Below are 21,249 nucleotides of genomic sequence, written 5' to 3'. Positions count from 1 at the left end.
AAACTGAGACAAAATAGACATTTAATATTCTTAAAGCTGCTGTACCTTCAGCTTGGTGACCTCAAGTGATTCGCTGTAAAATGCGGGTCAAGTTCTGCTCAAGTTGAGCAGAACTCTAATCATCTACAATCCCCGAAAACACCTGCAAGTAGAGCTGCGTGATAATTATTCATATGAAAAAATACACAAATATTTCACTCTAAATGTTGTATAATTGAAGCTAAATGCATCAATTTGATTGAGCAAACTCAGGCTAGATCTAAAAGCAATGTTGTGCTCCAGTAAAGATTTTTTCATAAGCATGGTGAGTCATGGAAAATGAGAATCATGCGTGTTTTCCTTTGTATCAAGCAGCAAAATGGGTGAAGCGTGTTTGACTAGATCCAGATCCAGAGTCCCATCCGATAGAAACTGATGGATGCTCATCAGCTCAGCCTTCTTTCTTTCTTTACTTCTTATTGATCACCAGTGGCACATGTCTCCAGATTCAGTGGTGATTGACAGGAGAGATAATCAGAGGGGCAGAGTTTTTTCCATTGTCATTCGTACAGGGACTGAAGAATGGGTAGAGCTTCTCGGTGAAGGAGCAGCCGGTAAAGGAGTAGAGCAGATCTGCAGTGTCTACATCATAAAAGGAGACCAGACCCTCCTCATAGTCTACAAACACTCCCACCTTCTGAGGCTGGTGTTTCAGAGAGAGACGCACTGATGGCTTATCAATGGCCTCATACTCATCTCCATTCCTCAACCACATCGTCCAGTAGCCGTTGTCAGGACTCAGCGTGATGTTTCTCCCCCTGTCGATCGATTCTTTGGCCACTCCGACGGTCCAGGCGGTCTTCTGTTTCACCTCAACCTCACAGTACAATTTTCCTGAAGAGAGACTCTGCTTCCCTAAAATATTAACACATTTCTTAAACCTCTGAGGGTTGTCTGGGAGTTTTTCATATACGTCACCACAAGTTACTTGCTTCCCGTCATCACACAGGATGAGAGCAGGATGTGCGGTCTGCGGATCCAGGGTCACCTCCACTTTGTACTTCTGGATCTCTTTCAGCTCTGCCTTTTTTTGTTCATATTCTTTCTGGTCACCGAGGTAGGGTGGATGATTGACAGGAGAGATAATCAGAGGTGCAGAGTTGTTTCCATTGTCATTCGTACAGGGACTGAAGAATGGGTAGAGTTTCTCAGTGAAGGAGCAGCCGGTAAAGGAGTAGAGAAGATCTGCAGAGTCTACATCATAAAAGGAGACCAGACCCTCCTCATAGTCTACAAACACTCCCACCTTCTGAGGCTGGTGGTTTAGAGAGAGATTAACTAAAGGGTTATCAATAGCCTCATACTCATCTCCATCCTCCAGACAAATAGTCCAGAATCCATATATAGGATTCAGTGTGATGTCTCCCTTCCTTTCGATTGACTCTTTGGCCACTCCGACGGTCCAGGCGGTCTTCTGTTTCACCTCAACCTCAAAGTAAAACCTGCCTGAAGAGAGACTCTGCTTCCCTAAGACGTTCACACATCTGTAAAATCTCTCAGGGTTTTCTGGGAGTTTCTTCCTCACATCACCATGATGTACTTGTTTCCCATCATCGGACAGGATGAGATTAGGATGGGCTGTATCCGGATCCAGAGTCACATCCACTTTAAACTGCTGGGCGCCCTTTAACGCAGCCATCTTTTTTTCACGTTCCTTTTGACTAACAAAGTCATAGGTCGCCAGTGGTTGATTGTAAGAAGAGATAATCAGAGGGGCAGAGTTTGAACCACCGTCGTTAGTGAAGGGAGTAAAGAATGGGTAGAGCTTCTCGGTGAAGGAGCAGCCGGTAAAGGAGTAGAGCAGATCTGCAGTGTCTACATCATAAAAGGAGACCAGACCCTCCTCATAGTCTACAAACACTCCCACCTTCTGAGGCTGGTGTTTCAGAGAGAGAGTACATGGATCATCGCCATTAGCTTGGTACTCGCCATTCTTCAGCATTATTGTCCAGAAGCCATTTGCTTGGTTTGCTGTGATACTTCCTGCCCTCTTGATCGACTCTTTGGCCACTCCCAGAGCCCAGCCAGTCTTGCCTTTAACCTGAACTTCGTAGTAAGACCTTCCTGAAGAGAAACTCTGCTTCCCTAAGATGTTCACACATCTGTGAAATCGTTTAGGGTTGTCTGGGAGTTTCTTCCTCACATCACCGTGACATATCTGTTTCCCATCACTAGATAGGATGAGATGAGGATGTGCTGTATCAGGATCCACAGTCACATCCACTGCAAATTGTTGGACCCACTGTAGCTGGGGGCTCTTTCTTTTAGACTCTTCACCATCTAAAACAAGACAGAGAACACACAGGCTTAATAATACAATGTAAAAGGTAGGAAGCAAAGGTTTAACCTCATTATACCTCACACTTGTACTGAGTCTAAAAGAGAAATGCATTATCGGGCACTGAAATTCAGTTGGATGGCCTGCCTCAAAAATAGGAACGCAATGTGTTTGTTTTCCCAAAGCAAATTCAGGAAAAGAGCGGACTTGACTGGTAACAGTCATCTCTTGTTGAGGATTTTGATCCAAATGTGGTATGTTTAGGTTCAATTTGACACACAGAGCAAGCTCAAAGAGAAAGGGGAAAGCTCCTAAGGCCTGGCTGGTTTGGATCACAACTAGAAGCTGACCTCAGACCAGCTGCATGTTGCAGAGAGGACTATGACTGTTCCATATGCCAAACAGCTATTTGGTCTTCCAGAGATCTTTACTGATGGGCTCGGCAGTTTCACTGAAATGATGATCGTACCATTATAGATTAGCAGAGCTGTCATCTGATCAGCAACAGGTTCAAAGATGGATCAGATTTATGATAAAGTTGATAGAGGGACCACCTCTGAAAATCACCATTATGTTGGTTTTGTGTGTCTCTGTGACCCCAGTAGCAACAGTATGTTGTTGGGTTGTTATTGGGTCTTTCAAGGACCAGACCATGAGTGCTTCAAGGGGCTTTATTGATTGGCCAGTAAGTGGCAGAACAGCCTAGTGTGGAATTAAAAGACCAGGGCCCTTCCTGTAGCATGTCCTGGGAGAGGTCTGGAATCTGGGCCTGCACCTACATGGCCAGGCCTTGGGTAAGGGTTTGGTGCATTATCAGTCGATTGGCGAATGTTACAGAGACCCCCAGCTTCGGAAAATTACTTTACCTCTGGTGGGGATGGACCTGGACCCAGAGGTGTTGTGGGAGGTGAAGTGACAGCAACTAGATCAAGGTGGGCTACAGTGGAAACATTTCTGGACTTCTGTACAAACGACAGACTAGTCCATAACAAAAACTGTGATCATGCATAAGGCAGTTCATAAAACTATTTGGTATGAAAGCATCTTAAACTTAGTGTAACCAGTGGGTCACGGGCAACAGTACTTCCGGGTTACTTCCTGGGTAACTGTTTACGTTAGCAACGGCTGCTAGCGGGAACGCGAGCCCATGCATTACACAGCTAGTCTGGTTTTCACCATACTAAGGTCAATCTTTTAAGATTGAACATTAGTCTGGGGAAGCTGCGCTTTGTTTCTACTGCTCAAGAGGCGGGATCAATGGGCATCGTTCAAATGAACGATGCCCATTGTGTTTCGTCATCGTCACGTCACCGGCCAATAGCGTGCCAGGAGAGAATGGCCGGGAAGCTGCGCTTTGTTTCTACTGCTCAAGAGGCGGGATCAATGGGCATCGTTCAAATGAACGATGCCCATTATGTTTCGTCATCGTCACGTCACCGGCCAATAGCGTGCCAGGAGAGAATGGCCGTTTCTGATTGGAGCCAAAGATTCTGGCAATGTAACAGCGAAAGTAAGCCTGAGGGTGTCCAGCCTAAACTGCCGAGCGAAATCCAAATTTCCCGGAAGTTCAGGCAGGGTTCACCCAGCCTATTACACAGCTGTTTTGAGTTCGCAATCACGCTAATGAGTATAAGACCAGGAAGGAAGCTTGTGGGACGTTTGCTCTCTGTTCGCTCTGACATCCAGTTGTGGAGAGTGTGGGGATCCTGGTGAGGTGGGTGAGTTGATGGTGGTTGTATGTTGTACGTTTAACTGTTCTAAATTAAACCTTGTGTCTGCTAACAGTCGCCAGGTATCCTTTCTCCTGTGTTTGGGCTACGGTGCGGGTACGTGTGATGAACAGTGATTACGGTATTTTCTTTTCTTAAACATATTTTACGATCTCCTCGCTTTATGTATCCAGATACTTTTAGTGTAACGATAATGTGCTCCCTTTTTAGATTCACGCTGTGTCTGAGGGCAACGGGTATGTGTGGTCTACGTGTGTGTGTGTGTGCTATGTTACAGGTATGCTGAATTTACTGCTGGTACAGTTTATTGCTGGGATTTTATATGGTTTAATACCATTACTAATTTTATGTATGTATTTGCAGGAGTCTGCCATTGCTGTTTTCCCTAGGGTTAATTTTATGTATTTGTTTTGCTTGCCTCTGTACGCAGGTTATACCTGTTGTATGTACTTTGCTTTCTTTGTTGTTTTTCTGTGACATTGAGATGCTGGATTGGGCAATGTTTGATGGCTTGTTGCTCATCTTATCCTAGCTGCTTTTCCTACTAAGCTCTGCTTTGGGGTACTGGCCGGTATACTAGCTTAAACTTAAAGTAGCTTATTGACCTTGTTGTTCTTTCTATTAACAGAAGCCAGTGAACGTGGTTCCAGCGTATTGGGGGTGTTGGGTGCTTCCTTTTCCCCTTCACAATATTTGCGGTGGACTAAGTGTAAGGCTAATGAGCACCTTCACCTTATTTTTATTGCGGTTTGCTGTGCAGCCTATGCCTTGTGGTGTGTGTGTGTGTGTTTTTGATTCTCGTAGATATAGGAGCACTCGAAGTGGTTGCCGTGTGGAACTCTCTCTCTCTTTCTCCCCCAGTATGCCAGGTAACTACGCTCATTGATCCCAATATTAATCTGCCTATTGCTGCTGTTTTTTTAGTGCTGCCAGTACCCTCGGCTTGCTATTTTACGGCCTTTATCCCTATTCGTGGCTTGTGCGTGTTTTTATCATTCTGCTTGTTGTAATAAAATACATTTACATTTTTTTTTTATATCCAAGGGATTGTTGCTTCCGATTTTTATAGCCATTGCTTAATATAAATAAATATTGCCCAGTCAACTGGAACACCTGTCTGTCTTGTCTATACAATTGAACCAAGTGTGGGGGGAAACTTCAATACGGTGTGAAATTGTTAAGTCTTAAGGTGTAAGGCCTTAGGTGGCGTTGTCTGGTATTTGACCATTCCTTAATGTTACCTAGGGTTACATTAGGATCAATACTCTTTGTTTCATCAGATATGTGGCCGTATATTTTGGACACTGGGGTTAAGAATGGTGGCGTATCAGAACAAGTAAGAAATCGTCTTTCCTTTTTTGTTAACACATCCGTCAATAGATTGTTCATAACTCATGTTTTCAATTATGAGATGAGTGTGACACTTAATTTTTTTACCCACCCAACTTACCTTTGCTGAAGTTGACTTGAAAACGCTGCACCAGATCATTCCTGCCAATTTTTCCTAAAATCTTCATTGTGAGCTTCCTAGCTCCAGGACCAGTATGCTTCTGGACCATTAGATCCACTGTATCCTGCCTTTTAGCCTTCTCCAAGTGAACCACAGGTATGCCTAAAAAGCCTTCCACAATGTCATCCTCCTTTAAGAACCACTTGAAATTCTCAAAATCATCTTCTTTTAAGTCCTGCAGAGTTGTCCAGAGCTCCTCTTTAAGTTTTGCCATTATGGTTTCCTGCTGAAAAACAAGGGACATTTTAAGCTGACAAAAATGAATTGAACTCATCTCATGCAACTTCACAAGTACAGTTGTTTAAAATGTACATCTTGAATTCAATCAATCTGTCGCTTGGCAAACAGATCAGCCAAATTTGGATATTTTCATAGTTTCAGTCTTTTTTTCTACTAAGTTGTGAAACTCGTCACAATCCACACAAAATATAAGCTGAATACGTTACATTGTCCAAAGTGACTTAGTTCGATTGAAATTCCAAACAAACAAAACGAACATCTATTCAAAATAGAGATTTTCATGGTATATCTCAAATGTGTATTTCATATCATATAATTATGTCTAATTTCCAATGTACCACCTGGTTTTTATGCATTACATGAAGAAATACCAAACAAACTTATTTTAAACTCACATATCTCAGGAGTTCACAAACGGTCAGGCAATAACTCTGGACACTGAGGGCAGTTTGGCATGCGGAAACCTGATGGGGAGTAATAATGACTAAATATTGCACTTCACCATTATCATTTCTGGTGTTGAAAGTAGGAGGTCGAAGGTCAGCTGCTGATCAGGAGCTCATGAGGGGTTCTGGGGTGAATTCAAGAAAGGATTGTGGCTACTGATAGGAGCAGGAATTACAAAAGATGATTTTACAGAACAAACACGGTTTTACAGCTGAGCGCAATTCACTCTTTTGTTGTGGAGGGAGAGGGAAGAAATCACTTTTACTATTAATTTATTTTCATGCCTTTGCATCTTGTCACTGCATCCAAAACCAATACTGGTTACAATTATAGCTGCTATGATCAGTCTGGATGTGACGCCTGTTATTAATGTGCTTCAGTTACCACCGACTCTCTGAAGACGCTAATCATTCCACTGTAACTGCATGTTGCCATAAGCAATAGAAAGATATATTTTTATGTGTATTATTAAAAAAACACACTCAACAATAAGTTGATGGTGGTGAATTTCAAGTATCAGTATAAATAGTAAGTTGAAAGAGCTGTCCAGTTCCCTATCATTGTAGACAAGTCAAAAATAGAGTCTGATTTCAAATATACAGGATACAAAAGTCATTGTTTTTTTACAAAAATCCTTTTTTCATGCAGGGAGCCCTTATCATTTATGACCATCTTATTTGTTTTTTGTTTTGTTTATTTGATGTTGTTGTAGATTGTTTATCACTAAACAGGATGTTCAATAAAAAAAAAAAAAAACGTGCGTCTTATCTGTCTCACAATAAAACAAATAAATCAACGATCTCTTCAACGATCCTGGTCGGGTCCTGGTGGACTTCAGGACCAGTAAGCAGCACCTGACCTGAACGTCCCCGATCCCAAACTGCTCGGCGATCGCTTGCCACAATCTGTCCTTCATCTGCGCATCTTTGTAGTCATACAGCGCTTTGCTTTGAGTGACGAGGTGGATGAGCTTGTTTATTTATATTTTGGATGTTTGTGTTGTCTACATTGGCTCTGAGTGATCAAAACACCTTCCGGAAAGTTTTTTGATGGATGAAACCCCCCGGAAAACTTGAGATACCTAGAAATAAAACAACAAACCTATGACAACCTGAGACTTTCTTCACTTGTATCTTTATCATTTAAATGGATAAACATCATATGTGGTAATAAATATTTGACTCTCGCCGTTGACTACCGTGCACATTTTTCCCGTGGGGTACACCAGAAGGGGCAGGACTTTGCCTCTCCATGAACCTGGTCCTCAGGGCGAGAAGAAGATGTGTTGCTATACATCCCTGCAGCCATTCTGCTGCAGAAACATATCTTCTTCCCTATCTGTCTCCCAGACAGACCTCTGATGGAGATCGGCACCCAGCTGCTCAGCATCACCACAGAAAGCACCACCTGTGTGGCAGCACTGAACTACTTCATTGGCGTGTTTGAGGATAAAGGTGGTCAGCATGCTGTTATGGCTGAATTTCCATACTCTGCTGCTATATCTTGTGATACATTGAGTAGGTTCCGTGGTTAGCTGCAGTAGGTCAATCATTCTGACCTTGTCGTTTACTGTAGTTGAACACAGGACAATCCTCTCAGCAGCTCCAAAGCTGAATTATACGAACAAAAAAGTTAGCTACAAGGTTACAAGGTAGCCACACCCTAAAGCATACCATGATTTCTGATAAACTGAGATAATAAATCAAGTAAGAAGTAGGGTAATTTTCTCATAGACTTCCATGTAATCACACTTATTTTTTGCAACCAGAGGAGTCGCCCCCTGATGGCAAGCAGAGAGAATGCAAGTGGAGGTTTCCACCTGAATGTAAAGTTATCTAACCAGATTATGTTTTATCCACCAACTTTTTATCAGCCAGGAAGAGAAAGAATGAGCAACACCTGTTGTTTGTGTGAGGAACGTTACATCCTGGCATCGTAGCTGCAGAGAGACGCTGCGCTACGCTTGGGTGTGTAGTCTTTATTATATAAATAGACTGGGCCAAAACCGAAAGTATCTGCTCCTTGCTTGAGAGTAGGATTAAACAGTATCTATAAAGGTGAGTCAAGATGAGATAAGATTAACCTATTAATTCCAGGAGGGAAATTACATCTGGGTGAGAGAAGAGTGTCAGAGAACAGTCAGAACAAGTGAACCCAAAACCTGCTTCTAGCTTCGGACACAGATGTGAAATGATATCCATGCTTAGATTTTATTTAAGTCATATAGTAATTTTAGATCAATTAAACAATGCAGTGATTTTCACACAGCCAGATGATATTTTTTTGTGTCAGAGCATTTCATGTTTTCATTGCTATCGGTATGTTACGAGGATTTCAAGTAATATAACAAAGTGTTTCTGAATAAAATCACCTACTCAACCTTTAATACAACCTGTTTCGACATGAACGGGAGTTAAAACTGGCCGACTGAGCTCTACTAAAGCACTCGTCGTGTGTTGAAGACCGAGAATCTCTGCTGATGGAGAGAAGTCACAATAAGACTGGTCTTTTAACATTACTACTGAGCTTCTATGATGCTCAGCCAACTTTTGCCACATTTTACTATGTGTTTTCATAAGTGAAAGCACCAAACTAAAACCACACCCTGCTCTAATCTCCTTGAAACCGGCAGCAAATGTTTGCATATTTCATATCATCTCATGCAGAATCATTCTGTATTTCAACTCCAATTGTATTTCTGAATCACCTTTGTTTGCTTTTAAAAACCTCACACAGGAGTATAGTTATAGTGTTATAGGGTCACGGAACAGACATAAACTTTAAAAAAAAGCAATCTCTCCAAAAGAAAGGCAAGGATGAAGGATGGATCTTAAAACCAGCTACATGTCCTAACCATTTAAACAATGAACCATTTAGCACAGAAAACTACGCTATCAAAAACTCACCCTGCTAAATTCAGCACCTCCAAGTTCATAAAGTCCATATGAGGTTATGATCTACAGACGTGTGACTTGTTTACTGTTCTGGTCTCGACTCTTTTCACTCAACGTCCTGTTGAAGAAGGAGGAGCGAGCCTCCTCCTCCCTTAAATAGCTCACGTCATCTGTCACATTGTACCATGCGTTATCTTTTAACTCTACACAGCCAGCCTTGTGCTACCATGTCTTTTCCCATACTGCCTTGTTCCATCTCATACATCCACATGTACATTCACAACAGTCCGTTTGTGAAACAGTCACAACATGGAAATCGGTTTGTTTACAAGGACACATTCATTTTTTGTGTGTGTCGTTCAGCACGACTTTTAAATACTGTTTATTGAGTTTAAACAGAGAACATCACAACACAAATAATGCACTAAGCCTAAGAAGTATCTTGAGTCTCCCTCAGTCTGTTACCTGTAGAGATGGATCTAATCAGGTCTATAGTCGCCAGCCAATCATCGTCAATATATTCAGTACCGAAGTCTCTTTCCCATTTGAGAGAGATATTTAGCAGTGAATAAAACGAGGGAATAACATATTTATAATGTATAACATTTTAAATGAATACATCTCTCTGTTTCACTAAAAGGGATGCGAGGTAATCTGAGAAGATGTAAAGTGCCTCATTTGCAAATAACCATAGAAATGTGCCTTGGAAATATCAAATGTCTCTTGTAACTGCTGAAAGGACGGCAACACATTATCTATAAAGAAGTCATCAAGGATATGTGTATGTACTGTATATGTAAGGATATCCCTTGTCCCGCCAAGGAAAGAACACAGATGAACAGCTGCCTGCAGGAAAGTCGGGATTTTGGATCACCATAGAAAGCAATGAATCAATTGAATTGGATGCGTGCTGCAGTGGAGGTCACGGAGGAGGGGGGTCACATGGGAGAATTTGGGTAGATTGAAGATAAGGCATGCTGCAGCGTTCTGGAGACGCTGCAATGGTTTAGTCGCAGAGGCCGGGAGTCCGGCCAGGAGAGAGTTGCAGTAGTCAAGGTGGGAGATGACCTGTGCTTGGATGAGTTGCATTGCATTCTCTGTGAGGAAGGTCCGAATCCTGCGGATATTGTAGAGGGCAAATATGCAGGATCGGGCCACAGCAGTGATGTTGGGGGTATCATTGAGGGGGCCTACCAGCATTCTAGAGTGCATTCGTGTGTAGTGTGAATGTGGCCCAACAGGTGGACCACAGTCCGTGCACTCAAGACCTCCTGATTTGTGCTATTCAAATAATCAATAACAGACATGGGAGTAAAATCCTAAATCCCGAAGGTCAATTTTTGAATGAATTGAACTGATTTTTTACAATAACAAATATAATATAGAATGTAAAGTGTATAACAGTGTAAATACAAATAAGCATCTAGAAACGTCTGCTGTTGCTACCTATATTCCCTGTTAACCCACCTTGTGAGTAAAGTCCTAAGTGTAACCAACTTGTACTTGATTAAAGAACTTTAATCTGCTGGGATTTGTTAATGTTTGACATGAAACCACAGATACTGTTTATAAACCCCACATCTGGCAATAAAAGATTTATGAACGTGGAAATGAAACTGTAATGGTTATTAGCTGACAGTATTATGGGACAAACTCCCATAATCCCCCTGTATGCAAAAATAACTTTCCAAAGCCATCTTCTGGCAAAGATTAGCTACAAACGTTCCCCAACATGTTCGGACTCGTCCCCTTTTGTTTGTTCAAAATAACAAAATTGGGTGTCAACACATAGAAACATTACAGGTACAGTTCAAAAAAGGATTTTATCAAATTATTTCAGCAATAATTATGATAACAGCAACATTATTATCAATAAAAATAATAGTGATATTATAACTAATTATTACACGAGAAATCATAGAAGCTGTAGCAGTTATAATAATAAGCCTTTCTAATGGAGTTGGATGTGCATATGTACAAAAATCATAAACTGTATATATACATATATATGTAGCTGATCAAATCTGATCATAGTAACTGACAGGAGAGATGATGAGCGGAGTGGAGTTGTTTCCGTCATAATGAAGACTGGGACTGAAGAAGGGGAAGAGTTTCTCAGTGAAGGAACAGTCCGTAAAGCTGTGGATCAGGTCTGCAGAATCTACGTCGTAGAAGGAGACTAAACCCTTCTCATAATCCACAAACACGCCCACCTTCTTCAGCGGAGTCTTTACACTGAGGCGACTATCAGAAGAGTTGTACTTATCTCCTTGCCTTAGGCATATAGTCCAGTAGCCGTTCCTGGGGCTTGCTGAGATCGACCCCTTCCTGTTTATCGACTCTTTGACGACACCCAAATCCCAGGAAGTCTTCCCTTGAACCTGAACCTCGTAGTAAAACCTCCCCGAGGAAAAACTCTGCTTCGATAAGACATTTATTGCGGGATTAAATCTTTTTGGGTTGTCTGGAAGGTTTTGTAATGCGTAGTCACAATAAACGTGTTTCCCATCGTCTGACAAAACAAGCCTGGCGTTTGCTGTGTCCGGATCTAAAGTCACATCCTTTGCAAACTGCTGGACCCTCTTCAGCTTAGCCTTCGCAAACAATTTCTCCTTCTCTTTCCTGAAAACGTCCTCGAACTGATTGACCGCGGCCCCCACACTTCCACCGTATGACGGTGGAGGGACGCACACCTGTGTCCAGTTGACGGCGAGTGGAAAAGCACTCAGTGAGGAGATGGTCTGCAGGAAGTCAGGACGATCCACTGACAGCCGCTCCAACTCAGCGCTTCTCTTCGTCAGCTCACAGACTTCCTGCTCCAGATCTTGGATTAATCCTTCAGCCTGTTTCTGTGTTGCTTTCTGCTTTTCTCTGACTTCCTGGATGAGATTATCTAGACATCTCTTAATGGAATGCTGCAAAACAGCAAAGACCTGCTCGCTGTCCTCAATATGTCTGTCTGCAGAGGTACTGCTGATCTTTGCTGAGCGGTTGATTTCCATGATCTTCGTCTGCCTCTCCACGATCATCCGCCGGGTTTCAGCCTTTGTCTCCTGCAGCTTGGCCTCATGTCTTCCATCATCACTATTGAGAGGGACGGAGTCGTGGCTCTTGAGGTCTGAAACGAAGCAGAACACAAACACATGTGGTCAGTATTAAAGCTCTCTGTATCATTTACCGTCAGGTGTTTTACTGTGTGGATTACTGTTTTAAGGACAGGAAGTCCTGATAAAGGTTTTTGGCTCTGATCCTATCAGATCTTCTCACTGTAACTCCCTCCTCTCATTAGTTTTACGTCAGAATATGTAAGTTTTATTTTGTATATGCTAGAGAAGTTTTATGGCTCCACCTAGTGGTCAAAAACACTATTTTCTTAGCAGAAGCTTGTTTTACCAGTGTCAGACTAAGTAAAGCAGATTATTTATTATTAGTGTTTGTTGATAGTTAGATTATTTCTTATGAGCTTGTTCTTGGAGTCTCTGTTTCTTGCTTATGACAAATAAACCTGCAGTAGCTTGACTGCAGAGCTGTTTATGTTGTCCTCCACCCTGATCTATCCTGGCTTCTATCCATTGGCTCCCTGTCTGTTTTACAATTGATATTCAAATTTGCAGAGCACTTTAAATGCACATCTGGGTCTGACCCCAAGCTGCATAGCAGGGATGTTGACCCCATATGAACCCGCTCGGACCCTCAGATCCTCAGCTGGGGGGCCCTTCTGGTTCCAAAGACTTGCCCCTAAATGAAAGGTAATCCCTGAAGTCACTCCATAAAACACATTTTTACTGACTGGCTTTCATCTGATGTCGTGTTTTCACTGCTTTTTTAATGTATTCTCTGTATATGATCTGTTTTATGCGTTTCTGTTTTATGTGTATACATTTGACATGTCAAAGCACTTTGTCAAATTTTTTTTTTTTTCTCAAGAAAGGAACGTTCTTTGATCGGCTTCATTTTATGCGATCCATCAAAATCGACCAATTCTTAGGACACAATAATTGTTTAAAACTATACATAATATTATCCATTATGAATGGAATCATTTCTGACCTTTCCGTCTTGAGCTGGTGTCTGACAAACGCTGCTTCAGGTCGTTCCTGCTGATCTCCTCTAAAATCTTCATGGTTATCTTCAGAGCTCCAGGGCAGCCATGTTTTTGCAACATCAGGTCCACCGTGTCCTGCCTGTCTGCCCTCTCCAGCCGGGCCACGGAGATGCCTGAGAAGCCTTTGGGGATGACACCCTGCTTCAGGAACCACTTGAACTGCTTGAACTGTTCATCAGACAGCTCCTCCATGGTGCTCCAAAGATCTAGTGCTGCCATTGTGATTCCCTAGGAACAACAACAAACAATAAGGCTGTCAAACGAGGACACATTTTATTCAGATTAATCACAGGGGAGCTGTGGATTTGAATTGGTTTTGAAGCCATTCATCTAGACAAACAGAGTTTGCAGTAGAGATATTAATAATTAACTGTTTAACCTGCTATTTCAAATAGATATTAAAGATAAAAAAGCTCAGAGACTCAGAGGAGCAGCTCGTCACTTAAAGGAGAAAAGTGCTGGTCCACCTTAAAGGTCAGCCCACCTTAAGTAACACACAAGCTTGGCCACTTCTCCTTCACCATCACCTATCGTCCAGGTTCCCGGAACACCAAACCAGATGCACTCTCGCGGCTCTTCACAAAGGACCTCCCACCACATCCTTCCTGCTTCCTGTAGGTAGTAGCGAGTACGTGGGAGATTGAGTCCCTGTCACGCATGCCAAGCAGGTTCAGTCAAGGTTCTTCAATGGGCTCATATCTCTCTGTTCACCTATCTTCCTGTGTGTGTCTAGCCTTGTTATTTCAATAGCTTTTCAAAAAAATGTTGAATATAAAAAAAGGAAAAGGTTCCTGTCTGATAATCTATATTTGATCATCATATTTGAACCAATGTGTGACTTGCAGTTCTTGCATACAGTCTACGGGCACACACTTAGAAACCAATCCATCTCCAGCTCTGATCTCATCTTGACAAATAAAATCCAGATACTACACAACCTCAGGTCTGATATCAATACATTACAAATATTAAATGACAAAATACATTTTGACATTTTTTCAACCAGTGAAGGAAGTGGCCATATTTGGACTGCAGAGGAGCGACGGGTGGATCTGATGAACACAAGCAGCAGAGCAGCAACCTTACTGGATCCATCTGGATTCTGAAGCTGCTAACAAGCTTCATAATTCTAAGTCAAATTTACAGCTAAGTGTTATAACACAAAGTCATCATAGTGGCTATGGGACCGTTGGGTATTTATGGAATGGACCACCAGAGGAAAATATGTCTTAATATTCTTTGTTGTTAACATTTCAAATAGTATAAAAATACATCTCAGCAACACATTCAGGGCCTGATTTCCTAAGATCCCAGATAAGGGGCGCAAAATTGATTGCGCGTTCTACCAACAGCACACGCTGTTGGTTTGCGTGTTGTGGGCGATCAACTAAGATCGCTCGCGCAATGAGATGAACAGGTGCAAACGTGTTGGAAACCGCCCTATTTAAATGAGGTTTTTGCGTGTTACTAGTTTTCACCATGGAGAATGTGGGAGAGAGTAGGCGGCCGATGAAATTAAGAGAAGATGGCAAGATGTAAGAAGAAGAGCAAAGGAAAAAATGGCTTATAATAAAACCTCGGCAAATAAAACAGGTGGAGGCACAGGACATCCATTTACATTTAGGTCATTTAGCAGACGCTTTTGTCCAAAGCGACTTACAATAAGTACATTTGTCAAAAGAAGGAAACAAAGAAACCACAATGTATCATTGCCGATAAAGTAAGAGCTAAAAATAGAACAAGTGTTAGGTCCTCATCTGAGTAAAGTAGTATGTTAAGAGCGAAAGTGCTATGATCAGAGTGCTATAGGTACGTTTTTTTTTATAGGTAAGGCATGAGGTTTGACCAGTGTTTGAAGGTAGATGGGTGCCGTTCCATTGATGGCCTTGAAGGCCAGTGCCATCGTCTTGAATTGGATGCGTGCTGCAACAGGGAGCCAGTGGAGGTCACGGAGGAGGGGGATCACATGGGAGAATTTGGGTAGATTGAAGATGAGGCGTGCTGCAGCGTTCTGGATACGCTGCCATGGTTTAATCGCAGAGGCCGGGAGTCCGGCCAGGAGAGAGTTGCAGTAGTCAAGGCGGGAGATGACCAGTGCTTGGACCAGGAGTTGCGTTGCATCCTTTGTGAGGAAGGTCAGAATCCTGCGGATATTGTAGAGGGCAAATCTGCAGGATCGAGCCACAGCAGTGATGTTGGGGGTGCAGGATAGTTGTTCATCGAGGATTACACCCAGGTTCCTCGCAATTGATGAAGGCAATACTGTGATGCCCTCGACAGTGACCGACAGGTCCATGTGTATAGTGAGAACAGAAGCGGTCCTAATACTGAGCCTTGAGGGACACCCGTGTCCAGAGAGCAGGGTTTGGACATAGAGCCATTCCATGTGACCTGAAAGGTGCGGTTTGTCAGGTATGATGTAAACCAGGTGAGAGCAGAGTCAGTTATGCCAAGTTCAGCCAGAGTGGAGAGGAGGATTTGGTGGTTGACTGTGTCGAATGCAGCAGATAGGTCGAGGAGAATGAGAACGGAGGAGTGGGATGAGGCTCTGGCGTCTCGCAGGGACTCGGTCACTGTGAGGAGGGCCGTCTCAGTGGAGTGAGCAGTCCTGAATCCTGATTGATTAGGGTCAAGGAGGTTGTTTTGCGGGAGATAGGATGACAGTTGGTTGTAGGCGGCGCGTTCCAAGGTTTTAGAGAGGAATGAAAGAAGAGATACAGGTCTGTAGCTTTGGATGTCAGTAGCGTCTAGGGTGGGTTTTTTAAGGAGAGGCTTCATGGTAGCTGTCTTAAAATCCGCTGGAATGACACCTGAGGTGAGGGAGGAGTTGATCAGGGTGGTGAGGAATGGCAAGATGTCGTGTGAGATGTCCTGGAGAAGAGAGGAGGGAATCGGGTCGAGGGAGCAGGTGGTGGCACGGTTAGATGTAACAAGTGCGTGAACGTCTTCAGAGGTGAGGGGGCTAAAGCTGGTAAGACCATCCGAGTTGAGAGTTGGGGGAGATGTTTTCTGGGAGGGAATAGGCTTGAATGAGGAGCTGTCATTTACTTTCTTGGTAAAGTAAGTTGCAAAGTCATCGGCAGTAAGGGAGGAGGGAGGGAGAGGGGTAGGAGGGGTGAGGAGGGAGGAGAACATGGAGAAGAGTTTCCTGGGGTTGGAGGCAGAAAAGTTGATCTTTGCCAGGTAGAAGGCAGATTTAGCTGCCGAAACAGTTGAGGTGAAGTCAGAGAGGAGGAGGTGGTAGTGAGCAAGGTCCTCGTGCTGGCCCGATTTCTTCCATTTTCTCTCTGACGCTCGCAACAATGATCTGTTGGTTCGCAGAGGTTCAGACAGCCAGGGAGGGGGGGGGAGATGATCGCGCAGGTCGTGAGATTGGGGGACAGAGAGTGTCCAAAGAAGAGGCGAGTGAGGACATCAGGATGGAGGAGGCTTCCTCAGTAGGCATTAAGGAGAACTGTTCCGAGGATGGTAGTGAGGAAATAACAGTTGAGGAGAGAGCGGAGGGAGTGAGGGATTTCAGGTTGCGGCGGCTGGTGACCGTTCGAGGCGTAGAGAGGAGGGATGTGGTGGGCTCCATGGGGAGGGAGAAAGTCACAAAGTGGTGGTCGGACATGGTGAGCGGGGTAACAGAGAGTGCCAAGATGCCACAGGATCTTGTGAAGACAAGGTCAAGTTGGTTCCCGGCCCGGTGAGTTGGTGGAGAGGGGGAGAGTGTAAGGTCAAATGTGGAGAAAAAGTCAATGAATTCAGATGAGTGCAGCTTTCCCGGGTGGATGTTGAAGGCAAAAGGGATCGAGGATGGCGTACAGAGAGTCGGGAGGTCATTAAACACCAGTGGTGTTTCATCTGAGCCGCCGGGAGAGGGAGGGGAGATCGCAGGAAGAGATGGACGCGCGTTACGCACTAGTGGACACCAGCGCAACCTGCGAAAACGGAAAGAGAATAGATAATGGCAATTTCAACATTAATTTTGTTTAAATTTAGGCTGGGTTTTCGTTTTTTGGTGGCTGTTATTGATCTGTTTGGTTAGAGATAGTCCGGCTATACTGCCTATGGGCCACAATATATTCTGTTGTGTTTGAGGAATGTGTTTTTCTCCTTGTTTAATTGTGTGAAAAATAAAACAAATGCACACCTCTCAAATGGTTTATGAAAATGGCTTTGAATCAGATTGGCCCGTGTCTGCAATCCCGCAGCATTGTGTTGACGTCCTACATGTGGCCGGTGTGGATTCTCCTCCACGTCCAAGGCATCATGCTCGATATGTCTCTATTATTTTTTCTTCAGTCATTCCAAAAATGTTGAGTGAGCAGGAAAGACTTGTTCTCCCCGTTGCCTTTCGTTGTGCCTATGCCTCCTCCTTGCTACAACGACCGCAGCCATGTGTGCATAAAGCTGTGCCAGTTAATACATGACTTTCAAACATGCTAAATAAAGACGCAAAATCAGCGAACGCAATTGGTTTCAGGTTTGGTAAATCACATTGCGTGCGCTAAATTAATCTATTTGCATCTACTCCTCCCAATATTTTGCGTGTTCTGGCAGAGACGCCCATATTTACATATTCATTAAGGCAAACACGCTAAATGGAATGCGGGTGCTATTTTGCCCGTTTGAGGGACGCAATCCTCATTGCGTCCGGTAAGTAGATCAGCTGCAGATGTGTTTGCGCGCGCAATCAAGTTCGCACACGTTTTTACACACGCAAACCTTTAGTAAATCAGGCCCTCATTGTTTAAAGTTATTTTTTTTGGCTTTTTATTGCGGCGTGAGAGTTAAAGGGGTGAGAGAGAGGGACGACATGCTTTAAAAGAGGGCTTCGAACCCGGGACAGCTGCAGGGAGTCTCGGTACATGAGGTGGTAACTCTACCACTGAGCTATCAGAGCACTTAAGACATTCGATTAATCAGTCAGATCTAGTAGTGCTCTTATAATGGGCATTCACATTATACACATATTAACTTATGCATTCACACAGTCGGCGAGTTTTTGCAACTGGAGCAGATGTTCGTCAAACGATGTTATTGATGTGAAATATTAATAACTGACCATTAATTAATATTTCTGATGCGACATATTGAGTTGGGTTTCTCCGTTTATTCCTATTTAAAGGGGCCCTATTATGCTATTTTTCAACAAGTTAATATACGTTATTGATGTCTCTTGATCTGGTGTTCGAATGACTCAACTGGAAGAAACTAACGGAACATGTACTTCGGAGTGGATCATACTCCTTATTTTCTCCCCTTTCACCCCACTCCTTCAACGGGTGATTCTGACAGGGTGTAGCCTTATGCTAATGAGATGACCCCTGACCCCGCTCCTCCTGAGAAAGTGGTTGTGTCTCTACGCGTGCTGTCTGCGTCCAGCTTGTTGCCATGGTTATGGTTCTGCACTACAAACAATACAGCGGTCCAGTCGTACTGCTCTGAACCGGACTCAGACCCAGAACCAGGAGCAGCTCCTGCAGAAGTTCCGATGCCTCGGATGCAGCAGGACGTTTCTGAATGGTTAGTTAACATGTTTGTGTAACGCTTTGTGTATGTAAGTGTAGCTAGCGCTAGCCACAATGACTAATGCGGCTTTCTCTGCTCTATAAGTAACGTATCTGTGAGCTATTTTGGCAACAAGCAATATCATAAGAAGTGCCGTGTTATTGACAGTTCACAGTTGGTTGTTTTCCAAATGGGGACGTAGCTGGGATATATTTGGTGAGCCAAGCCTCCTAAGGTCAGGCACATGACTTTGTTGACATAAAGGTCTCGAGGATAGGTTGAAGGATTGCATCATTAAAGGTAAAGACCGTGGTGACGGTCATTGTTCGGTCTCATAGAACCATAGTTAACTTACGTTGTAATGAGCCAAGATAACCCATATAACACACAGGAAAATTCTCCGCTGACGTCATTTAGTGCACAGTCTGCAAAAAACGTTCGTTTATTCTGAGCATTTCTTTCAAATTGAGAAAGAGAAAAAGAGAGATGGTGGTCTTTTCTGATACTGTGGGGACCTATTAACACCCCAGGGACCAATTTTAGGTTTGAAAACCATGGAAAAGTTGATTTTTCATAGTAGGGCCCCTTTAAATGCATCGGTAATCACTTGATGATGTGTCGCAATTACCCAGGTGAAATTAATTAATTCATAACATTTGGTTGGTGCTATAAAATACAAGACATTTGCAAATTATTCCAACTTTATGGGTGACCCTGTGTAAATATGTTCTACACGGCTGCTCTGTATTGATTTAATCACATATGTCCTAACAGTAATCTTACCTGTTAAACTTGTCCTGAGGAGGTCACGGCCACGTTGTTTCTTCTCCTGACAGACGTTGCTGCTCCTCAGCTGTTTGTGTCTGACTGCAGTGGAATCCTCAGCCTCACACTACCTTCAAATAAACGTGGATTTTACACTGGAAGCACTTCAGGGGATGTGAGGATTGTTTTAAGATACACCTGGACAAACTCAATGTTGGGAATAGAGCAAGTAGCCAAAGCGAAACTGAAACTTCTCTTCCAGAAGTCATTTTTCATTTCAGCTCGACTTTCTAGATGCAGCTAACACAGAGTTCAGTCGGGACCAAAAAGAGACTCGCTGGGGGAAACAACGACTAAAAGTCTGTTACGTCCCATATGGCTAGGAGATGAAGGGAGTAACATAGTTAAATAAATAAACCGGGTGTAAAGAAAGGGAAAAAGGGTAACGGTCGGTAACTCAAAACTGCTTTATTCAAGCCAGAAAAAACACCGTTTACTCAAGGTGCTATTGTTCTAAACAAAAAACATTCCTAGCTCAGGTGGTCAGACTTCTGCATGTCCCCCGGTGTGCCAGTGCTCCACACACTGAAGAGGAGGAGGGGGAGGATGAGGTTGTCACTGAATGGGACAAAGAAAACAACACAAAACACGCCCACAGCACTGGGGCTGTAAAACACTGTTAATGCTAGTGATGGGCAAAGGGAAGCTTCGAAACAGTTCGAAGCGATGTTTCAGTCTGTGTTGAAGCCTTGAAACGAATATGAAACCTAACTCTACAGGGGCATCTAGTGGCCACTTATGTGAACTACATGCTCTGGCCAAAGAAAACTCCTAATTATGTGCCACTATGAAATGAGCCGGTCTTAGGTTTCCTTAATTTAAGTAGAATACAGGTTGAATTAAAGAAACATTATTAAAAATAAATAAATGACACATTGTTATATGCAATACAATAATCAAAGATTTGTATTCAAAAATAATATTTGTTCAGCTCTTTTTGAGCTGAGTCTGTTTCTTTTTTTCGATAACACCTGCTTTTGAAAAAATCCTTTCACAGGGTACACTTGTTGCAGGGACACTTAAAAATGTCTTAGTCAGCTGGTACAAATTAGGGAAGACAGCACGTATTTCAAATGATCTGCCCGTCTTGGAATAGCCGTTTCAAACCATAGAGGCGTTCCTTCAATCACTGAACTACAGTCACGTGACATGTGCGTTTCAGAACCGCTTTTCGGCATCGAAGCGTTTCGATCCGGGACTTCAGAGAAGCGCCGACACGCCCGTTTCGGAAGTGACATCACTAGTTAATGCTCGTACCACCGAAAACAAACCCATGAAAGAGACTTTACATTCTGGACTTACAAGCAGCGGTATGCACCAAGAAAACGGTTGCAACCCGCCAATAAACAAAAAAAAAGAAGGACTTACAAGCAGGGGCACGTGGAGACATTTTGGTTTCGCCCGATCAAAAACTCAGTGAATCCCTGCAGACGGCCGACAACATGACAAGCTCACGACTCCTGAGCTCCACAGACACAAAGACCTAGACCGCTACCAGGAGCAGACCGTGGACTCAGCTGGTGAAGGAAGAGAGAACGGTGCTCAGACCATACATGGACAGGCTGCTACTGACAGGCTGCTTCTACACCTCCACACACTCAAACCATGCTCGCTCGCTCTCTCTCTCTCTCTGCCACGTAGACACACACAGACCCTCCCTATCCCTCCTCTTTCTCTCCCTCTAT

General features: G+C 43.4%; 1 protein-coding gene across 1 annotated transcript; it reads right to left on the bottom strand.

The window, feature by feature from the left end:
• Positions 1–346: 346 nt before the first annotated feature.
• LOC311032196 (uncharacterized protein) lies at positions 347–21,145 on the bottom strand. The gene is made up of 8 exons (XM_084038834.1): positions 20,933–21,145; positions 19,523–19,635; positions 13,189–13,471; positions 11,177–12,256; positions 9,206–9,308; positions 7,803–7,854; positions 5,498–5,783; positions 347–2,319 (listed from the first exon to the last, which is right to left on the bottom strand). Exons 3-8 carry the CDS (start codon positions 13,460–13,462, stop codon positions 488–490), a joined length of 3,627 nt encoding a protein of 1,208 aa, XP_083894960.1. The 5' UTR covers positions 13,463–13,471; positions 19,523–19,635; positions 20,933–21,145; the 3' UTR covers positions 347–487.
• Positions 21,146–21,249: the final 104 nt, after the last annotated feature.

This window comes from Eutrigla gurnardus (assembly GCF_963514095.1).
Source record: "Eutrigla gurnardus genome assembly, chromosome: 21".
Taxonomy (NCBI): Eukaryota; Metazoa; Chordata; class Actinopteri; order Perciformes; family Triglidae; genus Eutrigla; species Eutrigla gurnardus.
Note: the sequence above shows the minus strand (reverse complement) of the source record. Positions and strands in the feature narration are given on the sequence as shown.

What these genes read in the sequence shown, in the direction of transcription:
- LOC311032196 (XM_084038834.1), bottom strand. Translation starts at nt 13,462, where the DNA reads ATGGCAGCACTAGATCTTTGGAGCACCATGGAGGAGCTGTCTGATGAA. An exon ending in CACCAGCTCAAGACGGAAAG is followed by an intron (nt 12,257 to 13,188) that starts GTCAGAAATGAT and finishes GCTTCGTTTCAG; the next exon opens with ACCTCAAGAGCCACGACTCC. An exon ending in CAACTACAGTAAACGACAAG is followed by an intron (nt 5,784 to 7,802) that starts GTCAGAATGATT and finishes CTTGTTTTTCAG; the next exon opens with CAGGAAACCATAATGGCAAA.